This window comes from Malurus melanocephalus, unplaced genomic scaffold (genome assembly GCF_030028575.1).
Source record: "Malurus melanocephalus ecotype Western Australia unplaced genomic scaffold, MMel_1.1 scaffold_248, whole genome shotgun sequence".
NCBI classification, from domain to species: domain Eukaryota; kingdom Metazoa; phylum Chordata; class Aves; order Passeriformes; family Maluridae; genus Malurus; species Malurus melanocephalus.
Window position 1 is genome coordinate 78,504 of NW_026623480.1, and position 26,061 is coordinate 104,564.

At 45.3% G+C, this 26,061-nt stretch overlaps 1 protein-coding gene across 5 annotated transcripts in view; it reads right to left on the minus strand.

Annotated features, from left to right (window-relative positions):
- PRDM1 (PR/SET domain 1) overlaps positions 1-26,061 on the minus strand; it is a 98,025-nt gene that overhangs the window by 6,871 nt on the left and 65,093 nt on the right. The window contains exons 1-4 of one of the 5 annotated variants that reach the window (XM_057375414.1): positions 24,584-24,712; positions 14,375-14,623; positions 7,771-7,890; positions 4,443-4,695 (exon numbers count right to left, since the gene is read on the minus strand). In XM_057375414.1, coding sequence (XP_057231397.1) covers positions 4,443-4,695; positions 7,771-7,890; positions 14,375-14,623; positions 24,584-24,589 — 628 coding nt within the window. In that variant the 5' untranslated portion in view covers positions 24,590-24,712. Of the gene's footprint in view, positions 1-4,442; positions 4,696-7,770; positions 7,891-14,374; positions 14,812-14,878; positions 15,324-16,114; positions 16,311-24,583; positions 24,713-26,061 lie in introns of those variants that run through there. The other 4 variants (XM_057375417.1, XM_057375416.1, XM_057375415.1 and 1 more) reach the window with 4 other exon arrangements.

Sequence of the window (26,061 nt, forward strand, 5' to 3'; positions counted from 1 at the left end):
CAATGATCTGTTCTTTTCTAAAAACTTGAAAAACGGTTGTAGGCAGACAGTAATTTCAGTAGTAATTTCAGGAGTGAGATGGTACTGAACACGTCGAGTGGTGGAGCTTAATTATGCCGATTCACATTTTCGATCTAAATTAAGCACCTCTTTTGCTAGTAGAAAGAGAACCTCGAAGTTGTGAAGCGGGCAAAACAAAGACTGTTTCCACTCAAAATGAGAATGGAGACCAACACTTAGAAGTACATAATTTGATCATCTGTTTTCTAAATGTGTCCACAGCAGTGTGACATGCCTTTGAAAAACCTTTTGCTCAGAGAAGGTCTTTCAGGGAGCCTTCAAATAATTCTCAATATTAAGTCAACTTCAGCCCCCAAATTCTGGTTTTGTGAAGACAACCTTTCATATAATTTAAAAATCATTTTCCTGAGCCCTTTTGAACATTCCAGGAGGCATTTTTTTAAGCAAGTGCAGATGTTTCCTCTCAACCCAAACAGAAAAGCTTCAAAACCAGAAAGTGAAACTGCCCATAAACAAAAGGGAAAGCGAGTGACAGGGCTGAGCTAACGGCCAGCATGTCAGGGCCAGCAGGAAAAAGAGAAGAATAAATCGCGTTTAAGGAAAAAAGCATTAAGAGGTTAATCTACACAGAACCGGAAACAGTTGAAATAATGCTTTGTTAAACCTGTTAATGAAAAGATTGCCAAATATTTTGTAAATATGCAAATTGTCTTCCCCCAACTTGAACTTTTTTTCTGAAGCTTGACCAAAAGATGTCACCTGCCCGTACTTGACTGAGGAGACAAACATGACATGAGCAGCAGGAAGTTGCATCATATGATTGCAATATATGAACATTATTATCAAATAGTCATGTCCTGAGYCAAAGCAATTGTTTGGATTTTGTTTGGTTTTTGTTGTTTAGTTTTGTTTGTTTTTTTTTAACTGTTACCTTCTCTACCCCTCCATTCCAAAATAAACCTTCCATGTTGAGGTAAGAAWGAAATTCTACACTATATGGATCCAGCAAAGCAAATTTCCTCAGTCTTTGCTAAACAAAATTTCACAGAATAAAAGACAATCTGAAGGAGCAGTTGAATGAGGYTAAGCATATTTAACAAATTACCAAAAATTTATTTTTAGTAGACCACAGAAGTCTTGTGACACTATACCTGAAACTGTTTAGTGGACAACAGCACTATCTGAAGGTGGCATTTCAAATCTTGACAGAAAACACCAGGRGCCTCAAAACAGGCAGAAAGGAGAAGGGGATAGTTTGAAATGACCCTGAGTTTCCAGCAGCAGGATAATGTAGAGTCTTGCCTCTACCACTGTTGTGCAACTCCTTGCAGGCACTGCGACATCCACTTGAAGTTACGTAGCTGCACTTGGAGCTAATCATGGCCGTGCAGGTAGGTGTGTGCCCCAGCGTCTGAAGGACTGGGTCAAAGGCCCCAATTCAGGAAAACACAGAGGACAGGGTTAAACCCACAACTAAGTACATGCCTAATTGCTGTCTTGCATCTGGATGCTTTCCTTCTGCGGCACAAATGAACTAATGCTGGGGAAGTTACCTTTAATTTGAAAGTTTGCTGTTACAGAGGCAAGTAGATGTTACATGTGGGTGTGTAAATACATTAATGCTCTAAAGTGGTAGTTCTCTCATTTTTGAGGCCACTAATTACAGGAAATAAAGCCAGAGAAATTCCCTGATACATTTTTCCCCGGAGGCCCATCCTGCTCTGGCRCTTAAAGAGGAACTGAGGTGCTGAACTCCAAGGCTGTGATCCCCAAACCCTTGAGGCACTTAAAGCAGCTGCCTGTATTTTAAGTTGGCAAGACTGGAAGGTCTCTGTAGGTGTGTGTGTGTCCCAGGTGGCCTCTCCTGAGCTGGGCAGGGCAGCCAGCCAAGGTGCGACTCTTCCAAAGCCTCCCACGGGCACCGCACACCCAGACACGGTGAAGGGAGAGATCGGGGTGCAACACACCCCGGCCACCGGCGGCCTCACACTCACAGCAGAGTGTATCCCATGGGAGGAGACCCTGACTTGAGCCTGCCTCATGGGACCCGGACCCCAAYCCTCCCTCCCTCTTCTTCAGAGGCTGCCAAAACCCTCTGGGAGAGGTAGTGATGCTCACCTGCTCCTCTAAAAGAAGCCATATCACTTCAAACACCAAATTATTAGCAATCCAGAGGACTCTCCTGACTTCCTAGMAGGTGGGGGAGTCCCCTCAAACAGGACAGTGTTGAGATGTTTTGATGGGCCAAYGCCCCATATCTGTAGCAGGTGCAGGGTGCCAGCAAACTGGGGACAAACCCTCTGCACTTTACTCATGGATGAATGCAGTGCCAGGGTACCTTGGCCAGGCTTTGTGATGGAGAGAGAGGCTGGAGAGGCAGCATGATGTCTCTAATTTTAGATTTAACTAGTGGCCTGGGAGGAAGGGGCAGAAGAAAATGAAACAGTGCTGGCATTCACTCATCTGGTTCCAGTACTAATGCTGGAAAAACCACCCCTCCTTCCACCACTGCTACAGGGACTTTGGCAAATAAGCATCTTTGGGAGACTCCTGGATTTTTTTTTTTTTCCACACTTTTCCACACTTTTCCACTTTTTAGAAAAGCTCAGTCCTTATGGTACCTGTAGGGTTTTTGGCCCAACTGCAGGCTCTAGGCCTGAATGTGTTGGTCACAAGAATGAATGGAAAAGAAAAAAAAGGTAAAAAGTTTTTCTCATTTTCTGAACTGCTATTTTCTTTAAGTGGAAGGAGAGAACATTAAATTTCTAATGGTTTAAGCATAATTATCTTAAAAAAGAAGGATGTCTGTTTCAAAGTCAGCACCTGGAAATACTGCAAATATTAAGGCTGAACTACAAAACTGTGGCCCAAGTTCCCATTTCTTTAAATCCTCCTATTGAGCCTACTGCCTCTACTGAAATCAGTTATTCTGYCATGTCCAGACACCCCTAGTTGTGACCTGATTAAGAGTAACTAGAAAAAGTAAGAAACACTTCAYAAATACATTCATTGCTACTTAGGCAAGGAAGCCTAAGGTGGCAGCASATGCAGGAAACAGATCCTGTGTTTGTGTATTCTCCTAGCTAGTGGCCAAAAGTACATGACTAGATCTTAGCAAAYTCCTCATCCACCAAAGCCCTAGATGCTGTTGTCACATATCACCTGCAGGTCTCACTGAAAAGCTAACAGTTCATCATACTGGGAAATAAAACTGCACAGAGAGAGGTGAAATGAYGTATGTGCAAAGATGACAGAATCAGTGAGATAATTTTTGAATAGAGAACATAGCTGCATAAGACTTTTCCTCCTTCTCTTCCCTCTACCATTAAGACACAACAAGTTTAATTCTATTAATTGGTAGGGACAGACAAAAAACTAGTGAAAGGATGACATCCACAGAGGACGGATATATTTCTGATTAATGTGAATGTGAGATATAATTATTATCATATGATGATCCCCAAAGTAACACTATTTCATAACCCATTCCTTATTGCCAAATAACTGTAAATCTTTTTATGAAAAAAAATATCCTGCTTGCAGTTTGCCTTTCAAGTTTCAGTGTAGTCGCTGGCGGAAGGACAAAAGAATGCTCTGCTCTATCTTGGAGCAGCAGCAGGAGGGGAAACAGCCTAAGAGTCCACTGAGAAGTCAGTAAGAATCTTTCCTTCTCTAGAAGGGGCTCTGGGTGAGGTGTCAGGCAGTGATTCAACCAGAAGTAATGCACCAAGGCTGGAAATCATCAGAAACCACAGAGGAACACATCAACTCCTGGAAACACCTCTTCCCCCTGCYACCAGTGCTATCATTTTTGAACAGAAAATGAAAGCTGAAGTATAAAGCCAAGAAATGGGGACAAAGTACACTGAGCTTAAAACACAAGTAACCAGATGAGAAGACAACAGGAGGTTTGCTCCCATAAGATAAATAAGTGTAGATGCAGGGCTCAAAGTGCACTATGCAGTAAATATGTATTTTGTCAGACACCTAGACRGAGTCATGGCACATTGCCACTTCCTGGTACAGGGAGGGCAGCCCTTTGGGAGCATGACTGGACAGCTTTCAGTATATCAAAGCAGACTTTTGCTCAACACACTGTGAGATCTGAAATTGGAAAGTCTGAGAGTGAACCAAGAGCTATGGTTAGGAAGACAGAGGGTCAGGTTGTCTGTCTAGAATTCCACCAGGTAAAACTCAGATTGCAAACAAGCAACTGCTCAGATTTTATAATCTCTCAACATTTAAACAGGCACAGGGAACTCATTCTCTTGTGTTGGGTTTTTTAATTCCCCTTTTCCACTCCAAGCTACCTCCTGTGACACAACAGATGATGCAGCTGTGTAATTATAYAACTTATTATTAGATTGTATAGGCAGAAGAGACATTACTAGCATTCCTTGTTTATACTGTAATCCACTTACGGAGGTTCATCATTGTCAGCTCTCTGGAGGAGGGATAGTGCAGCCTCTCTGCAAAGTCTCGGCAATACCACACAAGCAGCTCTTGGTTGGCAGGGATGGGCTTGATGGTGTAGAAGTAGATGTTCATTCCATTCTGACAAGCAGCCAAGTTCTGCTCCTGAACAGAGTAGCCAGGATTTACATAACGCATCCAGTTGCTCTTGTCCTCGTTAAATCCATCAATGAAGTGGTGAAGTTCACCACTTGAATAGATCTGGAATAGAGAGGAAGTACTTATGAATATATGTATGTATATATATAGGCACAATACACAGCAGGTATGCACAGAGTCCAAGGGGAAAAATGATAAGCTGCCTTTTTTTTTTTTTTAATGAGCAGATATTACTGAAGTAAGAGCTCAAGCTGTGTTCCTGCCTTTCCAACTGTGACATCCTCTGAGTTAAGATGGCATTCAAAGACAAGTCCACATCTTCCATTTCATCTTCATTTATCTTGTATCTCTGCTTGCTTGGGAAAACAAGACCCAAAATCTGAAACGCAGTGTACTCTCCGTGTGTGAACAGTCTACCTTAGAGTCCTTTTCCTGGTGCTCTGATCAACAAGTGGGTGATGCTGATGACTGCAGGTCTGAGTGCATGCTTGCATTAATGCTTTGAGTCACTTGTGTATAAGACTGCCTGTGCTACGTCAGAGTCCTTCTCGCCTCTTTCTATGGCCTCTGTACTTGTAGTTTCCTACCACCTCCACCCAAAGGTTTAAACTATGCAAACATTCCCCACCCCCCAGAGTCCTAAWGCAACACTTGCTCATAGATGAACTGTAACCCTTTTGTAGGAAGGCTGGGCGAGGCAAAGATGAAATYCACCTGCCATAACTGAAGGAAGACCTGGAGAGGGGTTAGCCCATGACAAGTCACTTTTCCTGCCAAGGGACATGTTCTGACTTGTCCACAGAGGGGCAAGAAAACACAAATCTGAAAACTGCTCAGCGGTTTGGRGAGAAAGAAGTCACCATCACCGACAGAAGCCACTGTTTCTTGAAATGGTAAGAATAAGAGAATTACTCTTAACAAAAAGATCAAGAGAAATCCAGGAAACGTGTTTGTTAAAAACACACTGCTTACTCTCAAGGGGAACTAGCTCCGTGCTGGATGAAACAGGGTTCCTGGTTTTCTCAAAACAGATGACCAGGCAAAAACCAGACTTTGAAGCAGGAGCAGTCTGCACCAGCAACGCACCTCACAGAGCAGGAAATGCCTTTCCAAAGGGGAGACAGAGCTTATCTCAGGGGGAAAACCCTCCTCGGGGTGTTGGTGTCCGTGTGCCCACCCCACTGTCTCGCACCTCCCTGGCCGGGCAGTGCCCTCCGGCCGGACCCTCCTGCGCTCCCCGGAGCCCGCGGGCAGGCACGGGCAGGCGGGCTGGCCCTTTAACGCGGACCGTAAACACCAGAATCACTTTCTTTAAGAGTAACTTCCTGTAAACTGAGAAGGGGGAAATACATGTGGCCTCATCAAAGCAGCTTGCGAGAGATTTTGCGGTGTGTTTGTTATGAGAAAATGGAAGGGAGCCGGGCGAGTTGTGCTGCATCAAGAGGAGCCTTCGGGTTTCTGTGCTCACCCCGGCTCGCAAACTTCCAGGAACGCGGGGCTCTGGCGCTCGACGCCTGCCACCACTTCCCAAACCAGCCCTSCACCGCTCCCACGTCAGGGCCACAGCTCCGATTCCCCGGCAGAGGCACCCACCAGCTCCCACCTATTCTGGGGAAGGCCGGGCAGATGTGCTGAGTCACGGCGCGGTTCCCAGAAATGACGCGGACCGGGCAGCCCCGCTCCCTGCGCGGGCAGCGGCCCCGGGCGCCGAGCAGATGTTCCCGCTCCTGCCAGCGAGCCCAGGATGCCTTTAATAACATGTGGGAAGTTATCTCCCACAATTTCCTTYGCATATGCAAGCCTGTGTCAGACCCCTCGGAAGGAATTAATTTTCAGTGCGGCAGTCTGTCTTGAACGAATCAAGAGATTATAACAGGGAATTTAATGATGCTTAGATGGCTCCTAGGATATTATTTCTGGGGATCCCTCTGCACTAAAGCTTAAAATCACATCATGAGAATGATGTCATCTTTCTCACTGCAATGTAGGAATGAAGTCCTGCAAGATGTTTAGCAGCCCCTCTTCCCTGTGTCTGCTGTCTCATGAACAACTGGTGGGGTTAGGGTCAGTGTACGGGTCTCTTCCTATACTGGACACAAMCTCCCAAAAAGTTCGGCAGAACGAAGCATTCTGTCGCCTCATTAATGTGAAAACAGTTGCCTGCTCTGTAAAAACGCTGATGCAAATAACTGCCTGTGCAATGCTGTATTACATTGCACAAAGATGATCTGAGAAAACCAAAATGATTCAATTAGGTAGGAAGAAAGGGGTGTGGGGAACGCTGGTGCATGCCCCGGGTTTCACCTGGATGTGAGGTTGGAATATTACTAAGGCAGGCAGGCACCTGAGCACAGAGGCTTGGACACAGTCCCAAATCCACGGATTTACACACAACCTGCATGGCTAGAAGGCAGCAGAACAAATCCATGGAATGAGATGGGGCTGAAGGAATGTTCTCTAACAATTAATAATGGGACTGTAAGGAAAATTATTATTATTATTATTATTACTATTATTATTATGTCAACTGATAAACTGTTAGCATATTCCCCAGCACAGACTGCTCAAGCCTAAGCACACTGACTGCTGCTCCCTTCCATCTTATACTTTGGAGCACGAATTAGGTACCACCTCTGGTGTTTGTCTCTTTCCTTTTGCTGAGATCCATGAGCTGCTCTTTTAACAATTCTGAGGAGGACTAGAAAAAATTTATTACTTGAATGAACACTACCACCACTGTGTTACAGCAGGAAAAAATGTCACAAAATATATCGTAATTCCAGAGTGAAAGTTTACACAGCACTTTCATAGTGGGAAAAATCAAGATGTGATACTTGCATAAATTAGAATGACTTTCTGCTGTGAAAAAATGCAAAATTATCTTCCCTTACAGCAAGCAGCAGAACTTGATTCTTTACAGAGTTAAGCACTGATACATTTTGGAAGACAGCGCCAGGAAGGGCTGTGCATCTCCCTTGCTCTCTCCACCCAACAGTCCCTATATCCAAGACAGACAGACTTTTACTTGGCTTAATTCACCCACTGGCCCTGTTTGTGCCTGGCCACATGCAGAGGTTGTCCCCTGCATCACACAGCAGGAAGTGACCCAGCTTCTCAGCYGTACTCATTTAGTGATCTGCTTACTGCAACAACGCGGTGCTGTTTTTTCCTGCTTACCCGCCAAAAGTATTTTCTGTTCGCATTCTTGGGAACTGTATCACTGGTATAGATCTCTCCTACCAGGGGTCCAAAGCGTGTTCCTTTTGGGATGTACTCTTTGCTTATAACTCCAGTGACCTACAAGAAGAGCAGCACAGGATCAGTCCATTGCCAGTAGGAAATGAGAAGTTTTCCTCTTCTCCCCTGTCCCCCAAATTTAACGAGGCAAAGCAAACAATGCAAGAATTTTTTGTGACAAGTCAGAAAACAGAAAGAAATAAATTAACAATCATTTTGGTTATAATACAACCAGCTTTGTTAGGTAGAAGCATTTTACCAATACATATGCAAGCCAATGATGAATACTACCTTAAAAATGTGCTTTGTGGAAATACATTTACAAGAGAAAACAGTAAGTGAAATGTACAGAGACTGTCAAATACCTTCAGAAGTCATTTTTCCTATCAAAGGCAACCCCCAAAAATCTAGTTCCAGCAAACAAAAATATGCAATATCTATCAATCACTTCACTGCTACAGAGCTTGCTTTTCTAATAAGTTAGGAACTGGAATGACTGCTCCTCCAGATCAAAATGAAACCACCCTCCACCCCCCTCCATTCTTTGCTCTACACCCGCCCTGATAGCTAAAAGGAGAACACATAGAAAAAAAAAAAAAAAAAAGACAACCTACAGTTCTCTTACCAGCATACAGTGGCACACAAAATAGAATATGAAATGGCTCTGGAACATGTACTCACAGGTCACCTCCTTGTATAAAAAGGAATCATCAGTTCCGGTAACATATATCAAGTGGGTTTGGTCAAAAAAGGTGTAAGGGTTTTGAAGAAAATGCTCCACTATGCTAAGTCTAAGAAATGTATTCTGGTTGTTCAGCTTCCTTCTTGACAGTAATTATACCAAAAAAAGTCACTGACCACAAATCAGGAAGCAATTCATCATTATTCAGAAGAACGTGCCTTGGAGTAACCCTTTGCAAAACACTGCTGAGTTATTGGTTTTGTCTCTCTGTTTCTTACCAATCTTCTTAAATTTAATGTATCCAAACAATGTTAGAAAACCAAGAATTTTGTAAACCAAAAACCCCAAGCCTTTGGAACATTAATCCTGCTGCTCAGATAGTGGGTAAAAAAAAAAAAAAAGGAGGCAAAAAGCTCATTAATTTGGAATTATAACCTAACTTTCATGGCAAAATGTATTAAACATATCCCCTTCACACATCTTGCCATTTGTCTTTTTGCTCACCAGGATTTCAGAACAAGACAGGAACAGCAGAAGTAGTTGAGGAAGACTGAGAGCTGGGATTACTGCTGTCAGTACCCCACAAGGAATAGATGTCCTTACCAAAGCAGATTAGCACTCATCAGACCCTACAGASAGCTCACTTCAGTGACCTTTTCTATTTCTTTTAAAAGGCCTTCTCAGCAAAGGGTGGTAAAAACCCTGGACTGTATGTAGATAGCACTTCACAAATTAACTAAGCCTTCTGATTTTCTCATGCCACATTTTTTTTACATTGTATGCCCCTCACTGTATAAATGAGAGGTAAACAGAGAAATCCTTGCCTGTGTACTGGTCAAAACTAAAAATCCCAGTAAAGAATGAACACCTAGCATAACTTCATGTTAAATGCCGCAATAAAGGGGACAAATAACAACCATGGATTCAAGGAATCACCTTGAAACAGATTGCTGGGCGTACATGGTGGCTATTTGTACTAGTTTGCATTTCAACATGTGTTTCAGCACACTACAAAGAAAAAAAATTAAAACATCAACAGGAGAGGTAGTTAAATACTCTATTGATCTGTGCATCTGGACTGAAGAGAGAGAAGAGGGACTTCCAGAAATTTTCCTACACCTACCATATGCTGAAACAAGCTCAGTGGCTGAGTTTTATTTTTGTCTTGCTTGTACATGTCTCATAGAGAGCTGAAAAAGGCAGATGTTCTTCTCATTTTCCGTATATATCTTCATTTACATCCATCTGCCCTCTCAAGAAAAGTTCACAACCAAGATACAAGCACACCCTACCAGTTTTACTGCATGATAGCTTGAGATTTTCATGATTTTAAAAATATCTTGGCCTTAATTAAAACGGCTTTAATGAAATTCTCAGAATCTCTAGAAATCACTCCTTGAACTAGTCAACTTGAAACARTCTCTGACACAGCAGATAGTTTTTGATATCCACCTTACAGAAAGAGTATGTGCTCAGCTGTGCTAGGGGAGAAGCAAAGACGATTTCTCACTCTGTACCCATCAGAATTTGCCAGAAGAGGCTCTGCAAATCAGTGTGTACCAACACTGAAGTTTTGCTAAACCAGACTACAAAGCTATCCAGACGACTATTAACTGACAGTGGCTTTCCGGTCAGCAATTCTCGGCCTCTGCTGYTCCCTCACCGGCTCAGCTGCTGAACTCAAGGGGCACCCTCCAGGAGAAGGATGCCAGCAGTGTCAAGGCAGCCTGTCTCCGGGCGGCCGGCAGCCCCCCTGCCACAGCCAAAAGGGGCTCCTGCCCCGCCGCAGCTTAGCAGGAGCGGCTTGAGCAGAGGCCGGGAAGCAGGGAGCTGCCGAGGGCTGGAGGGCAGGACAGCGGCGCAGCTCCGCGTCCGGAGCCGGGGGGTGAGCCGCCCCCGGGCTGCCGGAGGGATGTGCCAGAGCGGCACTTCGGAGCTCTGTCCGCCAGGTGTCCTCCAGCGCACCGCTCCGCTGGGCGGGGAGCCCTTCCCGGGAGCCGCGGGGAGCCCGGCGGGTGCGCTCCCCGAGAGCCGAGCCCTTCTCCCGCCGGGGCCCGGACCGCCCGCACGGCAGCGACCGCTGCTTCCCCCTCAGCTCCTCTCACAGGCGCTTACCCCTTCTCCCTTCAAAGCTCCCAGCGCTCCGCCGCGTCCCTCCTCTCGCTACAGCAGCGTTTCCAGCAGGAAGGGGCAGCCCGGCGCCAGCCAGAGCCCGCTGCCCGATGCCCGAGCGAAGCCGGCTGGAGCGGCGCCCGGGCGCGCCGGCGGGGACAGCGCGGCCACCGGCGGGGACAGCGCGGCGTGGGGAGCCCGGGGCCCGCGGCGGCCCGGGACGGCGGCCCTGGAACTGACCAGGGTCCTAATGCGGCGCCGGGGGCCGGGCACGCCTGGGGCCCGCCTGGACCGGTCAGCACATCCCGGCCTGCCCGCGGCCCCCGGGCATCAGGCGGATGGGCTCCCGTCACAAATCTGATCAGAGATGGCGCTTTGGGAGATCAACGCTCCTGCATCTTTGTTTGGGGAGAGGGAACTGAAGTAAACAACAACTCCTGCTAATTCTGCAAGGCGAGGATATGTTGCAATGCGACCGCTAAGCTGTTTAAAAAAATCCAAAACACSGAACAAACTCTTTCTTATTAAAAGAGCAGTATTCTCCACATGCAAAYAGGGAGGGCCATCGTGTGTCCTGGAATAACACCGAATTTAATMTTTTTTTAACTACTAGCTCTACGGTTACATAATTTTTACCCCTTTGTTYAATGACCAGCTTTCTAAAAGTGATGCCACAAATTAGAATGCTTTCAGATGGCTTCCTCGGTGGCCACATAAGAAATAAATAAGTAGGGGAGAGCAAGTGTCTCAGGTCACTGAGGCACAGTTCATAACATCTCAAAATCACTGCTTTCACCAAAATCACTGATTCAGGGTCTGCCTCTAAGAAATGGCCTTATCAGAGATATACAACAGTAATAGGTGGTTTGCCGAGGTATGTTTTCCTCTGTCAAAGCTCATGRGCCAGGATGAGACACTAGTAATATTCAGGACAGCAGAATAACTGTTGGAAGAAGGGCTGCTTAAGATTTARGCACTGAGACTAAAGGGAAGATTATTGAAAAAAAAACAGTTTTTAAATGTCTGCATGAAAAGATCATTCACATATGGCCTTCTGGAGCATAAGCCCGACACCGCATTTCATAATTTTTTGACAATTGCCAAAACTGAAGGAAAGGATAAATAATTCACGCATAGAAATAAATAAATGACTTCATGTAAATCTAACAGCCTAAAAATGTTATGAGCAGTAGTAATTCATTTTTTTAAATGCTGACACATTCTGTGAACTCATGAAAAAAAATGTGTTCTTCAGAAAAGTCCCTGATCGAGATCCAAGAATAAACAAGAGTATGATGACGTGTCATGGGCTCCCTTGCAAATTGCATAAACCTTTAAAGAGGAGCTCCACAAAGCATGCAAGRAGAAGATATAGAAAAAGCAACCTTCCCCAAATAGCAGCGGCYGTACTTCCTCCCTCCTAAGCAGGCACGCAGTACTTTTCCTGCTCTAGCCAGAGATATAATACTAATCGTGACAGCACTAGGATCTCATGATCTAACCATGACAGTACCAGCATTTCACAAGCGATATATCGTTTATGTTTTTTTKACAATAAACTGACTCAGCATTTAAAACTCTCAACCAGATGAAGCCACAGCTCTCCCCAAGTTAACAACGAAGAACAGCTCACATCAGAAACCCACTGGCAAACACGCACGCATGCATCCCCYGAAGTCTTACTTCATCCTTTTGCAAGTGAAAAAAACCCACACTGCCAAGCTGTGAGGGCTCCAGTGGTTTTCCATGAGGTCAAAACCAGAATCAGGCTCCCGCACTGACCCACAAACACCAATGTGCAAAAGCAATGCATGAACCCAGTCCCGACCTCACTAAACAAAATCAAACTTGGAAGGCAGACAAACTATAGTGTTTCATGTCAGGAACTGTGAGAACACGAGTGGATTACACCATTTACAACTACTTCACCCTGCGGACCTGTCCATACATTCACTGGAGTGTAGCCTTCACAGAAGGTGGGCAGAAGAACATCATATCAGCCATTTCTTTCAGAGCTACCTTAAAGACAGTCAGGGTTTAAAAGCTCCTATTGCTCCTTAGGGTAGGTGCAATTCAGCACAAATGAAAGACCGGGGGGAGTTCTGGAGAACAAAAGGAGGATGTCCTATATTCAGACTCCCACTAGCAGGGAGCTGCATGGGTCACAATTTACAAGAAAGAATCAGCAATCTTTCAACAACTTCTCTCTCCCCCCACCTCTCATACAGAGATGGCAGCAATCCTCCTGATTCACTGACCTGAGCTAGGGAACAAGGAAATTACACATTGGGGTTTCCAAACACAGCGCTGGGAATTTTGAAAGCTCTTTGGATGTCTCCAGCCGCAGCAGGACTCAACAGGAGCAGAGAGAGTAAGCAGCCTTAGYAGCCAATCAGTCATCAGACGGCTGCTGAGGACCGAGCCGAGCTGTCACACTGCAAGCACATCCTTCAACCMAGAAATCCTCCCGTATCCCATGGCAGAGTCACAGCTTCATTTCCCTCTTCACACCAAACTAAGACCTATCTAACAATGCAATAACACAAAACCAGGTTTCACACTTCTTTTCTGGAGCATGACCTTTCTCTGCCAAAGTTCTGCAGGGCAGGGCAGGGCAGATGGGAAGAGTGATTTTTAAGCAGAATTTAGCTTTAACCTCTTACCAAACCTACTTGGCACTCTATTAGGCACTGCCAAGCTAAATTCCACGGTGTCAACACCCTTCAGCTGGGGGTCTGGCCCTATTTCTGTACGCAGGATTAAACAAGTACCTGCCCTGGAAGGAAATATTTGATAGGCATGGATGAGTGTACCTCTTCTTTTCAGCTCTGTGGTCAGTATGTTTAGCCAAAGCAGAAGCACAGGTAATAGTTGCTATACCACAAGTCTCAGCACAAGGAGAAATGAAGGGTTGTCCCCTGGGTTGTTACGCTACTGAACATCACACCTARCTATAATAGCTACTCTATATGAAGGAGTAAACACAAAACCAAATTGCTCATCCAGGCTCATTTCTTTCCAGCCCTTCTGAAACAACAACAAAGAATGTACCCACTCCAGGGACAAGGATAGGACAGACTCGCACAGCCAGCTACCGGTGAAGATACTGTCCCAGATAAACAAAAGTTAATTTAAGCTACAGCCACCCTTCTGTCAAGCTTGCTACAGTTCTACCATTACTTCCTTAACTGACATGCCAGAGTTTTTAAGAATTTAGGAAGTCGGGACTACAACAAGCTCACGAAAAGAATAAAGCAATTTCATAACCAAAGGGAAAACAAAAAGAAATAATTAAACACATTTCCAGGAATTTGGTTGGGKTTTTTTTTCCCTTTACTTTTTTAAAGCTATTTATTGGACAACCGAGGCACTTTAATCTCTGAGCCAGAGGCAATGAATGGTCCTGGCAAATAGCAGCCTAGAAATTGGCACAAAGAACTACCCCACAGTTTAAATATGCTTATTCAGATGCTGTTCAAATTGTGTGAAAATTTAACTGTTTGSAAATTGGTACAGAACCAGTTTCAGGGATAGGTTGGCTGCAGTTTTCTGCGAAAATACTACATAACAGATGACCAGCACACAGTTATTAGGGTCCCATATTAAAAGCCAGCGGGCAGCATTTGTTGTTGTTGGTAGGGTGTGTGTGTGTGTACACTAAAGAATCAAAGACAGGGTGAGCACACACTTTCCAAAGCGCTGTGATTTGGCTTGTCTGACTCCAACCTTCCCCAGAGCACTGCCGCTTACCTCTTTGCAGTTAGATGCATATTTGAAAGTCAAGTTCCTTGGCAAGGAAGCCTCTGCCTGAGTTAGGGTGCCTCCATCGGCACTGGGATCCAGCGGGTGATCATTTACAATATATGTGCACTTCTCTTCAAAATCAGCCTCTGTCCACAGAGTCATGTCAGCATCCTCCATGTCCATTTTCATTGTCCACTCTCTCCCTTTCACCAGATTCTTGAAACTCACAGCGTCCGAGCTACCCTGTGTAGCAGCCTGGAAAAAAAGAAAACAGCCTTTAATCCTCATTGTCCTTCAGTGTTGTGGTTTCCGTTGATAGAGTGTGACTAATACAGTAGTCTGTGACACTTTAAAAGTGTATGCAGGATAGTTGGTACAGTTGAGTAATAGCCAAAAAGCAGTGTAAACGAAGCTGCTCTGACTGAAGCAGCGTCTTAAAATGCCAGCCTCAGTAGTAATGAGGGAACAAAAACAAAGAGGAGAAAATCCCTAGGCTGACAACAGCTTTACCTTTTTCAGACCCTTTCCTTAATGCTTCAGAGAGAAAAGAATATTCCGTGCTGGAGAAAATGTGGGGTCATGGCCGCGAGACCACTCAGTCGCCTGTGGAAAAGCTGCCTCAGAAAAGTGTCACACAAACAAGGAGAGGAAGAGGAAAGGAACTGCTGTCTGCGTCTGAATGAAGCTAAAAATGGAAAGCGCATGCTGGAAGAGCGGAACCCAGCCTTGCCTCTTCCAAATGGGGAAGCCTGAACTTTCCCACCGGCTTTCAACACACAAACAACTTTCAAAACAACCTGGCCCCCCCGCCTCCTCCTGACGTCCCCTTATCCTTTGGCAGGGAAGGCTGAGAAAGCCGACATCCTGCCAGCATCACTGTAGCACCAGCAGCCCCGCACAAAGCACTGCAACATGTTCTTGGGGGGTCAAAGCAGAAAAGGAGCAGGGGAAATAAATAAAATCAATAATTTTAAATCATATTCTATCCCTTTTGATTTTGATGTTACCTACAATCACTATCTCAAAGCAGTGGATGTGAGCCTAGCAGGACAGTTCCAGCAAGTCCTTCAGCYCCTCTGTTCCGGACAGAAGCACTGTTATCAAACCTATTCTCAAACGGGTATTAGGGTCGGGCTCTTTCCGTAAGGTTCACGGGGAACCAAAATCTGAGCCTACGTCGGTAGGTGAGAATGACGCTCAATCCGGCGTAAAATCCTGTCATTTTTCCTTTTTGGATACGCAGCTACTATGAAATTCACACCCCTCCTCCGGGAAAAACGAAACACGAAGACTGAAAGCGCACGATCTTCCGAGAAAGAGATTCAGAGCTGATTGACTGTGGGTTCGGGGGAGACCCCCAGCGCCCCCCCGGGACCGGCCCTCCCGGCAGGCACACCCGTGCTGCCCGAAGAGGCTGGGGCGGGGGTCGCGGCAATACACAGCCCCGCCGCTCGGGACCAGCCCCGTGCTCCGTCCTGGCCGCGGTCGAGGCGAGCAGGGCGACACTGCCGGACCCTCGGCGTTGAAGGGGGACAGGGGACGAACAGCCAAACTCGGGCCGAGGGTGGGGGTGTGACAGCTGCGCGGCGGAGCGCAAGGGTTAAYGCCGATCAGAGGAGCGCTCCCGATCCGGGAGAGGCGACGAGGAAACTTTTGCTCCGTCCCGCGGGCGCCGGGGCGGGCGAGAAGCAGGAGCCGGGGAGGTGGAGACGGGAGTGAAAGAGGGGACGGCATCGCGCTCCTTACCGGGGCAGAGTCCGCGCGCGTTTCCACAGCGAAGCCCACCGGCGGCGGCAAACCTGGCTCATCTCTACAGAGTAAACATTTCTCCTTCCTTCCAGCGGCCGGGTCCCCGGGAGACTGACTCACACCTCCAGCCGCCGCTCCCCTCCCGCTCCTCCCTCCCCCGGCTGTCACAGGTGCTGCTGCTYTTGCCGCTGGGGAACGCTGGGGGGCCGCCTGCCACAGCCGCGCGCTCCGCTCGCCCCGGCCCGCCCGCCGCTCGCCCGCCCGCCCGCGCTCACGCACCGGCCCCTCCCTCCCTCGCCGGCCCCTCTCACAGCGCGGGAGGTGGGCCCTACCTGCGGACCCTGCCCCGCCCAGCCCACCCGCGTTGGGTTTTTTACATCACTGTTATTATTTTATTTTTTTTTTCCTCCCTTTCGGCCCCGTGCGTCAGCTGGGAGAGCCGCGGCTCTGCCCTGCCGCCGGGATCTGCCGGGTGGGCGGGCACCGCGGCGCTTCGCCGAGAGCGCACCTGAGGCAGCTTTTACTAGAAATCTGTTTTCCGTGCTATTTTTAAGCTCCGGAGTTCAATACGTGGCCCGCTTTCGTTCTTCCCCACTTTGACTTGATGGAACTTTATGAAAWATACCAACTAAAACAATTCCCAGGTTCCAGAATACTGATTAAAACTCGATTCAAAGTGCTTGCTCCCGAACCTCAACCATCACAGTACTTTACTTGAGATGACAAATTTGSGAGCTCCGGGGTTTTGATTTTATCTCTTTCCCGAATCTCTTTCTAATCAGTGTCTCTAAAAGGAACTGGGAAAACATTTCGGTTTCTCCCCTTAACCAAAACCTTCCCCCTTTTCCTTGGTAACAGCAGGGAAGCTCCCAGCAGCAGGACCCCGGCACGCAGCGTTTCCAAACCCGATGCCCCTTTCGCGACACGGAAAGAGAACGAGCACGGATCTTGCACGGGGCAGTGTGCGAGCGGCCATCCAGGAACCCACTCCTGATGGAAGGGGGATTGGTAGAGCAATCAGCAAATCCCGGCATCCAATTTTTTTTTTCCTCCGACCCAAGTCAGCACGCTGGCTGAAGGAAGGACATCCTGTGATGATGGCATACAATGTCCTGTTTGTTTATTATTAAGAGCATTCCTGCTTCTCATTACAAAACAACCAGATGCCTTACTTCCTTCAGTGGTCCTGTCTCTTCAGCGAGGCGTCCTCGGGCTCAGAGGATCGGTGATGCGCAATTCCATTTATAGCCATCCACAGCAAATGCTAGTTGTTTCACTGTGAAGCAACTCTACTACTTTTCCTTCTCCTCACACGCCTGCAAGCACATTTCTCATCACTTCCCTGCCACTTTACGTGGCAGCCAGCTTCCCATTCTTCTTCTAAACACACATGCACTTATGTTTTAGGGTCATCTTGGTGTTACGTATTTCTTCATAGGAAAAAGGGAGAAGGGGGGGGGAAGCAGGTTTATGCAATCGGGTGCCTGCCTGTCTCTCTGACAGACATACACAAACCCCTTTCCCTTAACCTGCTCCTCCTCCCACTGATAAAAAGACGTGTGGAAAGGATTACTTGCCATTTTCGGCCCGCGCTGCTGAGAATAGCATATCTGTGCAAAGACCTTCCGTACGCGCTAAGGCGGCAGGGCTGGTGGCAGCAGACCTAAGTAGGGCAACTGCTCGCAAGTGACTGTCCTGGCTGAACTGCCACCACAGCGCAATTCCACAAGAGAGGCAGCCCGAGCACTGGGGCTCAAGGATGTAAGTGTAATTGGATATACCCTGTAAAACCAAGGCACATCCAAAATGAGGTCTAGGAAGGCTCTGAAGTAGGAAGAACCATTCATTAAAGGAGAGAAATCCGGCCTACTTGATTGGGTTAATTAACTGATGCTGAGTCACAGTGCATAGAACAGAAAAACAATGTAGTCATACTGAAGGTGATTATTTTACCGAAAAATAGTCTCACTCTGAGAGGCAGCTGTTTCAGAGCTTTTCACTTCCCTGTTAGCTTGAAAGAAAAACAGAAAAGGGGAGGGGGACAAGAAGAAAGGGTTGATGTGTTCCCTTCAGAGACTCATCTTCTTCATGTGAAGGAGAGCAGGGAAAAAGGCAAATCTGCTTTTCAAGGAACTGAGAATGTTTTTTTKGGGGGGCTGGAAAACAAGAGGAAGCAGAGATTAGATTAGATCACATCAGATGAAGTGAAATACTCATCGGGAAGATGCCAATATCCCAGGTCAGTGTGGCTCTATCCCTGGAGCATGGGGAGGTGAGTACAGCCTATGAAGCCTGTGGACTTCAAACAACTCTGTGGCACGCTCTGAGGCTATCCCAAAATTAGCTCCAGGTGTCTCACTGAAGCTGAGCACAGAACTACCTTAGTGCAGGAGAATGGGTTTTGCTGATGTTCAGATCCAGCYTAACAGTACCCGATCGGGAATAAAACTAAGTTTATCAAGAAAAAGAGACAGAAACAAATTGTTAAGAATGTGTACTAAAGTAAGAATCACAAAGGAAACTCTGCCATTAAAGAAATACATAGACTGACCTTCTGACCTTCCTCCTTAAGAGAGAAACATAAAAAGACGCCGTGTTCGACCAGAAGTTTTCTGCTCTTTTATAGAAATCGTTTGTGCCAGTAGCTGCTATTGTCTGGAATGTGCAATCTCAAAATGTTGTTCATTTCACAAAGAACATTTTTAGTCATATTTTAGTTTTTACCTTCTCGCTCATAGAAAACCTCAATTACTGTATTAATCAGCATTTCTCAGGCAGCTCTCTCTGCAGCAGCTTTCAGCCTGGCAACAAATCATGAATGGCCCTAACAGCTCTGATCTCAGAAATCCCCATCCATTTCCTTTGATGCTATCACCACTTCAGCTCAACAACAAGCCTGCGCAACTCAGCCTCAGCTGCCACTGCTGCTGTTCTCCCTGCGCCTGCTGTAATTGTAAGGGGAAGAAGGAGGGAAGGGAGCTGGCTCTAATAGATGAAATTTCTTTAAAAAGTTGGAGGGGAGATAAAATGCACACAAGAGATTAAAGGAGAATCTCATTTTCACATCCTCCCCTTCCCCAAACAAGGTCAGTGGCAGATTGACCACATCAAGAGTAGCAACCAGACCCACCCCCATTTCCCACTTCCTGCATGTAGGCATCATGTGCTGGTAAACATTTGGGGACCAGTTGTGGTCATTGCTTGGAGAAGGTACACGATGTTGTTGCACRATTGCGCATCTTTTAAAAGCCAACCAAGAAATCAAGCTCTTAAGAAGAGCTTGCTTTCAAGTTCTGATATGGGCCTGTGTTATGGGGCCACGTTTTGGAAAACATGGTTGATGTCAGATTCAAGGGAGAGACCAAGCACSCTTTAGTGACTGTGCAACAGGAAAAGTTACAGCCGTCTCCTCACAGACTGGCCTGACCTTTGCAAAACACTGCCTATGGGMTTCAGATATGATCTCAGAGGCTTTGTATGCCCTAGACAACTTCAGCTGGTATTGCCTATAAGGAGAGAAATTAAAATTGCACTTGAATCTACAAGAAGGTTTTTGCAAGGGCATTTGGGGTGGTGAGTGCTATAGCCAGGAGGCTTTTGAATTAACACATACAGCTTTCAGGGACTGCCTTTAATTACAGAGCACCCTGGTCATTGCCTCGTAGCACTTCCAAATGCCAAACGTTTATTTTTGTCTCGGCTATGCAATACCAAGAGCAGATCTTTTGGCTGCACTCTCAGCTACTGCCTCGTGCAAGCCTTAACATCACTTTTGGTTTCTGTTGTTTTATTTTGTCAAGAAATTTTCCTTAAAAAGAGAAAAAAGGAGTCAAACTAAAATACCATATCCCTTTTTGTTTCCCACTAGGCCTCATTAAAATACTGCTCAGATGACGTACGAATAAGCCAAAACAATTCTCCTCCAATGGAATAAAAACATTCTCACAGCAYACAGAAGTGAGAACTAAGCTTCAGCTTTCCTCTTGTTGAGGCTTGAGTTTGAGAAGAAGGGGCCAAGGCTGTCTGGGTGTGCTATCAGAAGGGCATAAAGGCTTTGTGAGGAGGTGGACCATAGATGTTCCCTCGTTGGCTACCATCAGCCTTCCCAATCACACTTCTGAGCAGTGGTGGTCTTGGGAAAGGTAGGGATGGCAGTCAAGAGCCCATACAACAACATTTTTATATCTTTGCATGTTTCTACTAACACAAGTTTATATTGGACAAGAAAACCTATGTATAAATTCAACCTTTCACATCCCAAACCTGGACTTTTGAATAGTCTATCCATTGTAACTGAGTCTGAAAAAGAATGAATGACAACAGGCCAARCCATTGCAACTACTTTTTAACCTTACTGGTGACAAGAGGACTGTAAAAAGGGTGTGCTTTTGAAAATTTTCATTTAAAACAGGCTGATTTCCAGACTGTCACAGAGGAGAGATGGAAATGGTACACATGTATTAGAAGCCTTACTCTAGTGAATATTTCATACATCAGCCCCATAACAAGYTCACAACAAGTTGAAATAATGAAGCTATCTCAGAATTAATTGTGTTTTTTCAACTTTCATGTCTCTTCCCAACTTGGCAGCCATGACACTTTTTGGGGTATTTTCTCCTCAATGTGCATGGTAAGACACAGAAATATGAACAACAGGGAGACTTCAGACTGTGCTCCTGCACAATTCAGTTTTCATGTCAGATACTCTCCGGGCTGCCCAATCTCCTGGAGCTGATGAACACAGCAGAAGGAGGGCAAGATTCATGGGTGGAACCATGCCACTTTTCTCAGACAAAGAGYTGGCCACAGAGCGCATTTCAAAACAGATTAGCAAAAACAACAGCTACACACCATGACAAAGTGCATGTGGTRGAAATGAAAATATTTACCCACAGATTATCACAGATCCAGCAATGTGACTACCGTGCATTGAGGACCAAAGGATTCAAAATAGYGACTGTATGTTTAGAGCTGATTAGGGAATCTGGAAGGGCTGGGCTGAAGGACCACTTTTTAAGCTTCTAAGAGTACAGTTGTCATTTCTCCACCTCTCCTACCCCAGGGTGGTGAAATAACAGTCTTTTCATACCTGTTTGTTGGCTGGGGGAGGGAAGAATTCCTCTGCTATTAAACACAACTTCTCATTAAATAGTTGACACCTTATCCTTCTTTAAATGTTGTAATGTTTACTTTGCAAAACCCAGGAAAGCTTTTAAAATAAAGATAGCAGAGAGATTCTTAAGCCGGGTGTCCTTGCTTATCTGCTCTTTATCAACCAGCTATTGTTTCTGGAGGAGCTCGTTGGGGAAGGTGGAGCAAASGGGGTTAATGTTCAATAGGTATCTATCACTTCCCCTGAAGGAATAGCGCTGCTGACAGAAGAGCAACACTGGGCTCTCAGCTACTTCCTGCAAATGTGACAAACCAGAGAGGGGAGAAAAAAAAAACACCCAACAAACCGAGGGCTCCAACTACTTTTTTTTTTTTTTCCCCTCCCTCTCCCAAAACAACTAGTTTTAAGAAATACATTGTCCTTAGGAGAGATAATCCCACAATAGAGAGTCCATTAGAGGTATTAAAGCATTGGCAGCGCCTGATCTACAAGAAGGGCTCTGTCCTGACAATAGACAATTAAAGCTGATAAATCTGCGCTACTTGTTGCCGTTCTAATTCCTCGTAATTGTATGCTACTTGTCCCTGCCTCCTGCGTCCAGGGATGAAGCATGCTTCTTTAATCTCCAGAGTACCTGACCTAGTTCCTATGTGGTCTTTTCAGGACCTGTTTTCTTCCCATCTGGACTTCTTCCCTCCTACTCTCCTTTGCTGCTTCTCTGCCCTAAGCATTAAGAAGAGGTTACGATAGAGGGCACAGAAAACACCAGAGCACAGCACCCGGATCAATAATTCTGGAGCCCCAGACAATGCGCTAATCTGCAATAACAGCTAATCATGGTCAATTTGGCACACCAGTGATTAAACTGTACTTTTCATTAGGCTCAACAAGTAGAGCAGACGCACACTGACAATTCAAATTGCCCTATCAGTAAGAGCTGCCAAACTCTTGTGCACTTCTGCATTTGTAGCTGCTGCATCACTGGACTTGCCAGACTAGGTGCTTGGTGGGGGTTTGCCTGTTTTCTTCTGACGTTTTACGAACTGGGACTCTTAGCTGTGTTTTCTATAAAAAGCAAGCGCCTGCCTCATTCCACTACCACAAGKTCTCTAACTTAAAGGGCTCCGTGGGTGGAATTGTGATATGCAGGATGCTGAAAAATGATCATCTGAATTATATGTTCCCTCCTGATCCTGACAAAATTCTTGAGTTTATTTTATGTCTCAATGTTATTTGGTGGTTTTGTTTGTTTTTTTTTTTTCTAGTATAAATCTTGGAAGCCTGCTGCCATCAGAGCAGAAGCATGAAAATGTGCATCACAGGGTTTAGAAGACTGAAAGAAAGTAAAAATTACCTTGGATCTATTTTTTTTTTTCAAGCCAAACTGTTCAGCCAACCTCACAAAGTTGAGTTTGGAGACTCAAGAAGGGTTTGGATTTTTTGTTTTCACCCCTGAACTTATGAACAAGCCACTACTGTGTCCACCTTAGAAATCTACAGTTATTACCTTTTACATGTAATTTTGAAAGTGACCTTCCTGTCACCCTCACAGAACAATTTCTTCTGACAACAGTTTATTCTGGTTGCAGTCATACCTAACGGACTCATTTTGCAAACTGCCCTGAAAGTCTCACMCGAGAGTTTACCACAATCTTTCTCTGAAGAACAGCACCAAATTCCAGAACTCCTAGAGACCAACCCCACACACTCAGAGGTCTCCTTCTGTTTAACTTTAGCTTATCATCCTTGTAGTAACTTGAATAAGTGTTAAAACTGCACTTCAAGTTGCTCTTAAAAAAAAAAAAAAAAAAAAAAAAAAAAAAAAAAAAAAAAAAAAAAAAAGCTGGAAGATGTCAAACGAAAGCAGGAAATGTCTATTCTACTATTAATATTAATGAATCCCTAATGCATTTGCAACCCTCTTGAGGTTAAGTCAGTAGAGTTCTTCTTCTGACAGCTATTCCTCATCAAACTACCGCTGCTGAAGATGTTGATGCTTTCCCTTTTGCTCTGTAATCTTTAAACCAAGTTTAAATCACACCGGAGCCTACCACAAAATAATGTATTTTATCCTAAGTGAACACAAAGCCCTGGAGACAGCRGTTTAAAACAGCACACATGTCCGCTCAATTTATCATTTTAAGATAGGAAGCTGCCGCAACAAACAAAACACCTCCTTGAAAGTGGGACAGCAGCAGATTGCGGTGCAGAAAGCTCGGGGATCTTTTGTTTTCCTGGAGAGCAACAACAGGGCTTTGCGGAGAAAGACAACAGCCTCCCCTTGCTGAAATCTAAATCAGTTCATATAGAAAAGCCTGCCAACTGCTAGTTAGATGGTAGCAAAATATTGCAGATAATTCACTTTTCACGATAAAGCAGGAACAAGCAGGCATGCAGCACCCAGCAGGGGCTCAACTGATAAAACGGTGTCAAACTCAAACCATTTGTCAATTGGGAGGGAAGAGAGCAAGCTGAAAGATGGACTCAGGAAGTAGATTTATCTAGTGCGACACATTAACTAGTATAAATACTAAGGAAAAAGTAAACACATTTACCCAGCAGTATCTCCAGCCAGCAAAGAAAAGGCTTCTGAGCCTCAGACTCACGCTGGCCATCTAACCACTCAGCTGTCAGCTACAACAGCAGCAGCATTTTTCTTCTTGTGCAGGATTGCAGTGACATTTAATGCWCGGCACTAAGAAGTTTTATTAAAAGTGTACATTATAATTAAGCAAAACAAAAGCATGACTCGTGTGCTGTTCTAGTCTCCTCCCTCCACCCAGTAACCAAACCAATAAAACCACCTTGGCAGCAAACAAGTCAGGTAACATACCCCGGAGAAGAGMACAGATTTGTTATAGAATCATTCACTCGGCGTCTGGCTTGTTCAAAACTGCCTTATCAGAAACTTCTGTGCCGGAGGCTCCCGAGGCAATGGAGGGGGCTGACAATGCAGGTCAGGCACAGTAATTCRCCAACAGCGTAATGTGGGGCACATAAACAAACTGGAATAATGCAGGGCAGAAGGGCTCTTTGGATGTATGCTTTCCATTGGGAAGTATAAACAAATAACACAGTCTGGGCACGGCACATCTCTGTTACAATCACCGGGAAGAAGGAAAATGTTTCAAAGGGCTTTMGGATACCAACCCACAGCTACCTGGCAACCTGTGATAGCAAAGAATGGTGCAGCATATCAGCAAACCATTATAACCCTCAATCTAATACAAACCTCAAAGATTAACAGCAAAGTAAGTAATCTGCATCTTCCCCCCGCCCCCCCCCCATTCCCCTAAAAAAAAAATAGATAGTTCATAAAGAAAATTACAGCGCAGTTCTTTGTTCAGCTGTACCTTCATGTGTCCACACAGCACAGGTTCCCCACCTCCAGCTTATGCATCTCAGGATTTTAGTCCATATGGAAAGTCTGTCATTCACTCTCACACTCTTACACACACACACGCATGCTCACGCACACCACACCACACCCGCGCTCCTGCTCCCCAACACACACTGCCTGGAACTGCTCCGAGGATTTTAGAATTTCCTCTTGCTAGCAGATTCCTCCCTCCCCTCACATCCACTCCACCCCGTTCTGTAATTAGGCTTAACAAGAGCAATTAACAAAACAAACTCCTCTCCGCCTGGTGGCCTGATAATTCTGATTGTCATAATGTATTAAGATGTGTAAGCCAGTTTAAAATAAAGGTAAATTACAGCATTGCACAAGGGCCATTTTGCACCTATTTCTACTGCTTTTATCACAGGGATAATGAACATTCAGCCGCGCCTTTAATTTAAAACACAACCCCCCCAAAGTCACATCTCAACAGCAGAACTCAAAACTGATGCTTTTGAACCAAGAAGACTATTTTGATTTTTTTCCTGGCTTGTTAGAGGACAATTCCCTTCTCCTATGCACAGCAAACTCCTTAAAAGACTTTTCTTTATGAAATTACTTCGTGATCCTAAACATCCAAGCTGTAAAATCAAGTTTTAATGCACCTTCTGGCTTTAGAGTTGTCCATGAATAAACAGATTACAATTGTTCCTTTTGCCCTGCCTGGTGTCTAATGGCRCGATATGGGAGACCAAAGCCTCAACATTTTTCTGATGTTCACTTTTAAGTCACTTTCCTTCAGCAAACAGATCACAGAACTTTAGTGTCAGAATCATAAAAAGAACCAGTTGAGGACTAACTGATTTCAGGTGGTCAGCGGAGAAACTGTGATGTCCTTTGATTTCAGTGCGCTATGGGTGCAACAGACAGAGAAAATTGACAGACTGCCTGAATTCAGTTGGAAAATGTATCTAGTTCTTGTTCTGCTTATACACTCCTGTCAGTGTGTAATTAAAACTGTCAACATAAAATGAGTAAACACGGCAAAATCGTAAGCACACGGAAGACCAGAAAATAAAACCAGTTTGATAAGTGACAGGGATTTGGGTTCATGTGAACTGAAAAAAATCATTCTGTTCCCTCGGTTACGTAGAGTCTGATTCACCATCTGCCAACTAACCACAAACAATTTTTAAAAAAAGACAAAAAAGAAAGAAAAAAGAAAGGCTGGTGTTGCTAGCATATTGTTGGATCTGTGCAGTTTCTGATAAACTAGTTATGTTTTCCCAAGTCAATGATTTCATCTCTGCTGGGTGTCAACATTTACACAAGAATAATTTGGGGGGTCAGAAAGACATCAGCAAATGAGATTTCAAAAGGTTTCATAACAGCACAGATTGCTCAAACCCAGGGAAAGGAGGGTTTCAGCCTCCAGAAGTTCACTCTTCTGCTTCTTCATTCCTCCTTCCCTGAAGCTGAGTCAAAGTTCTG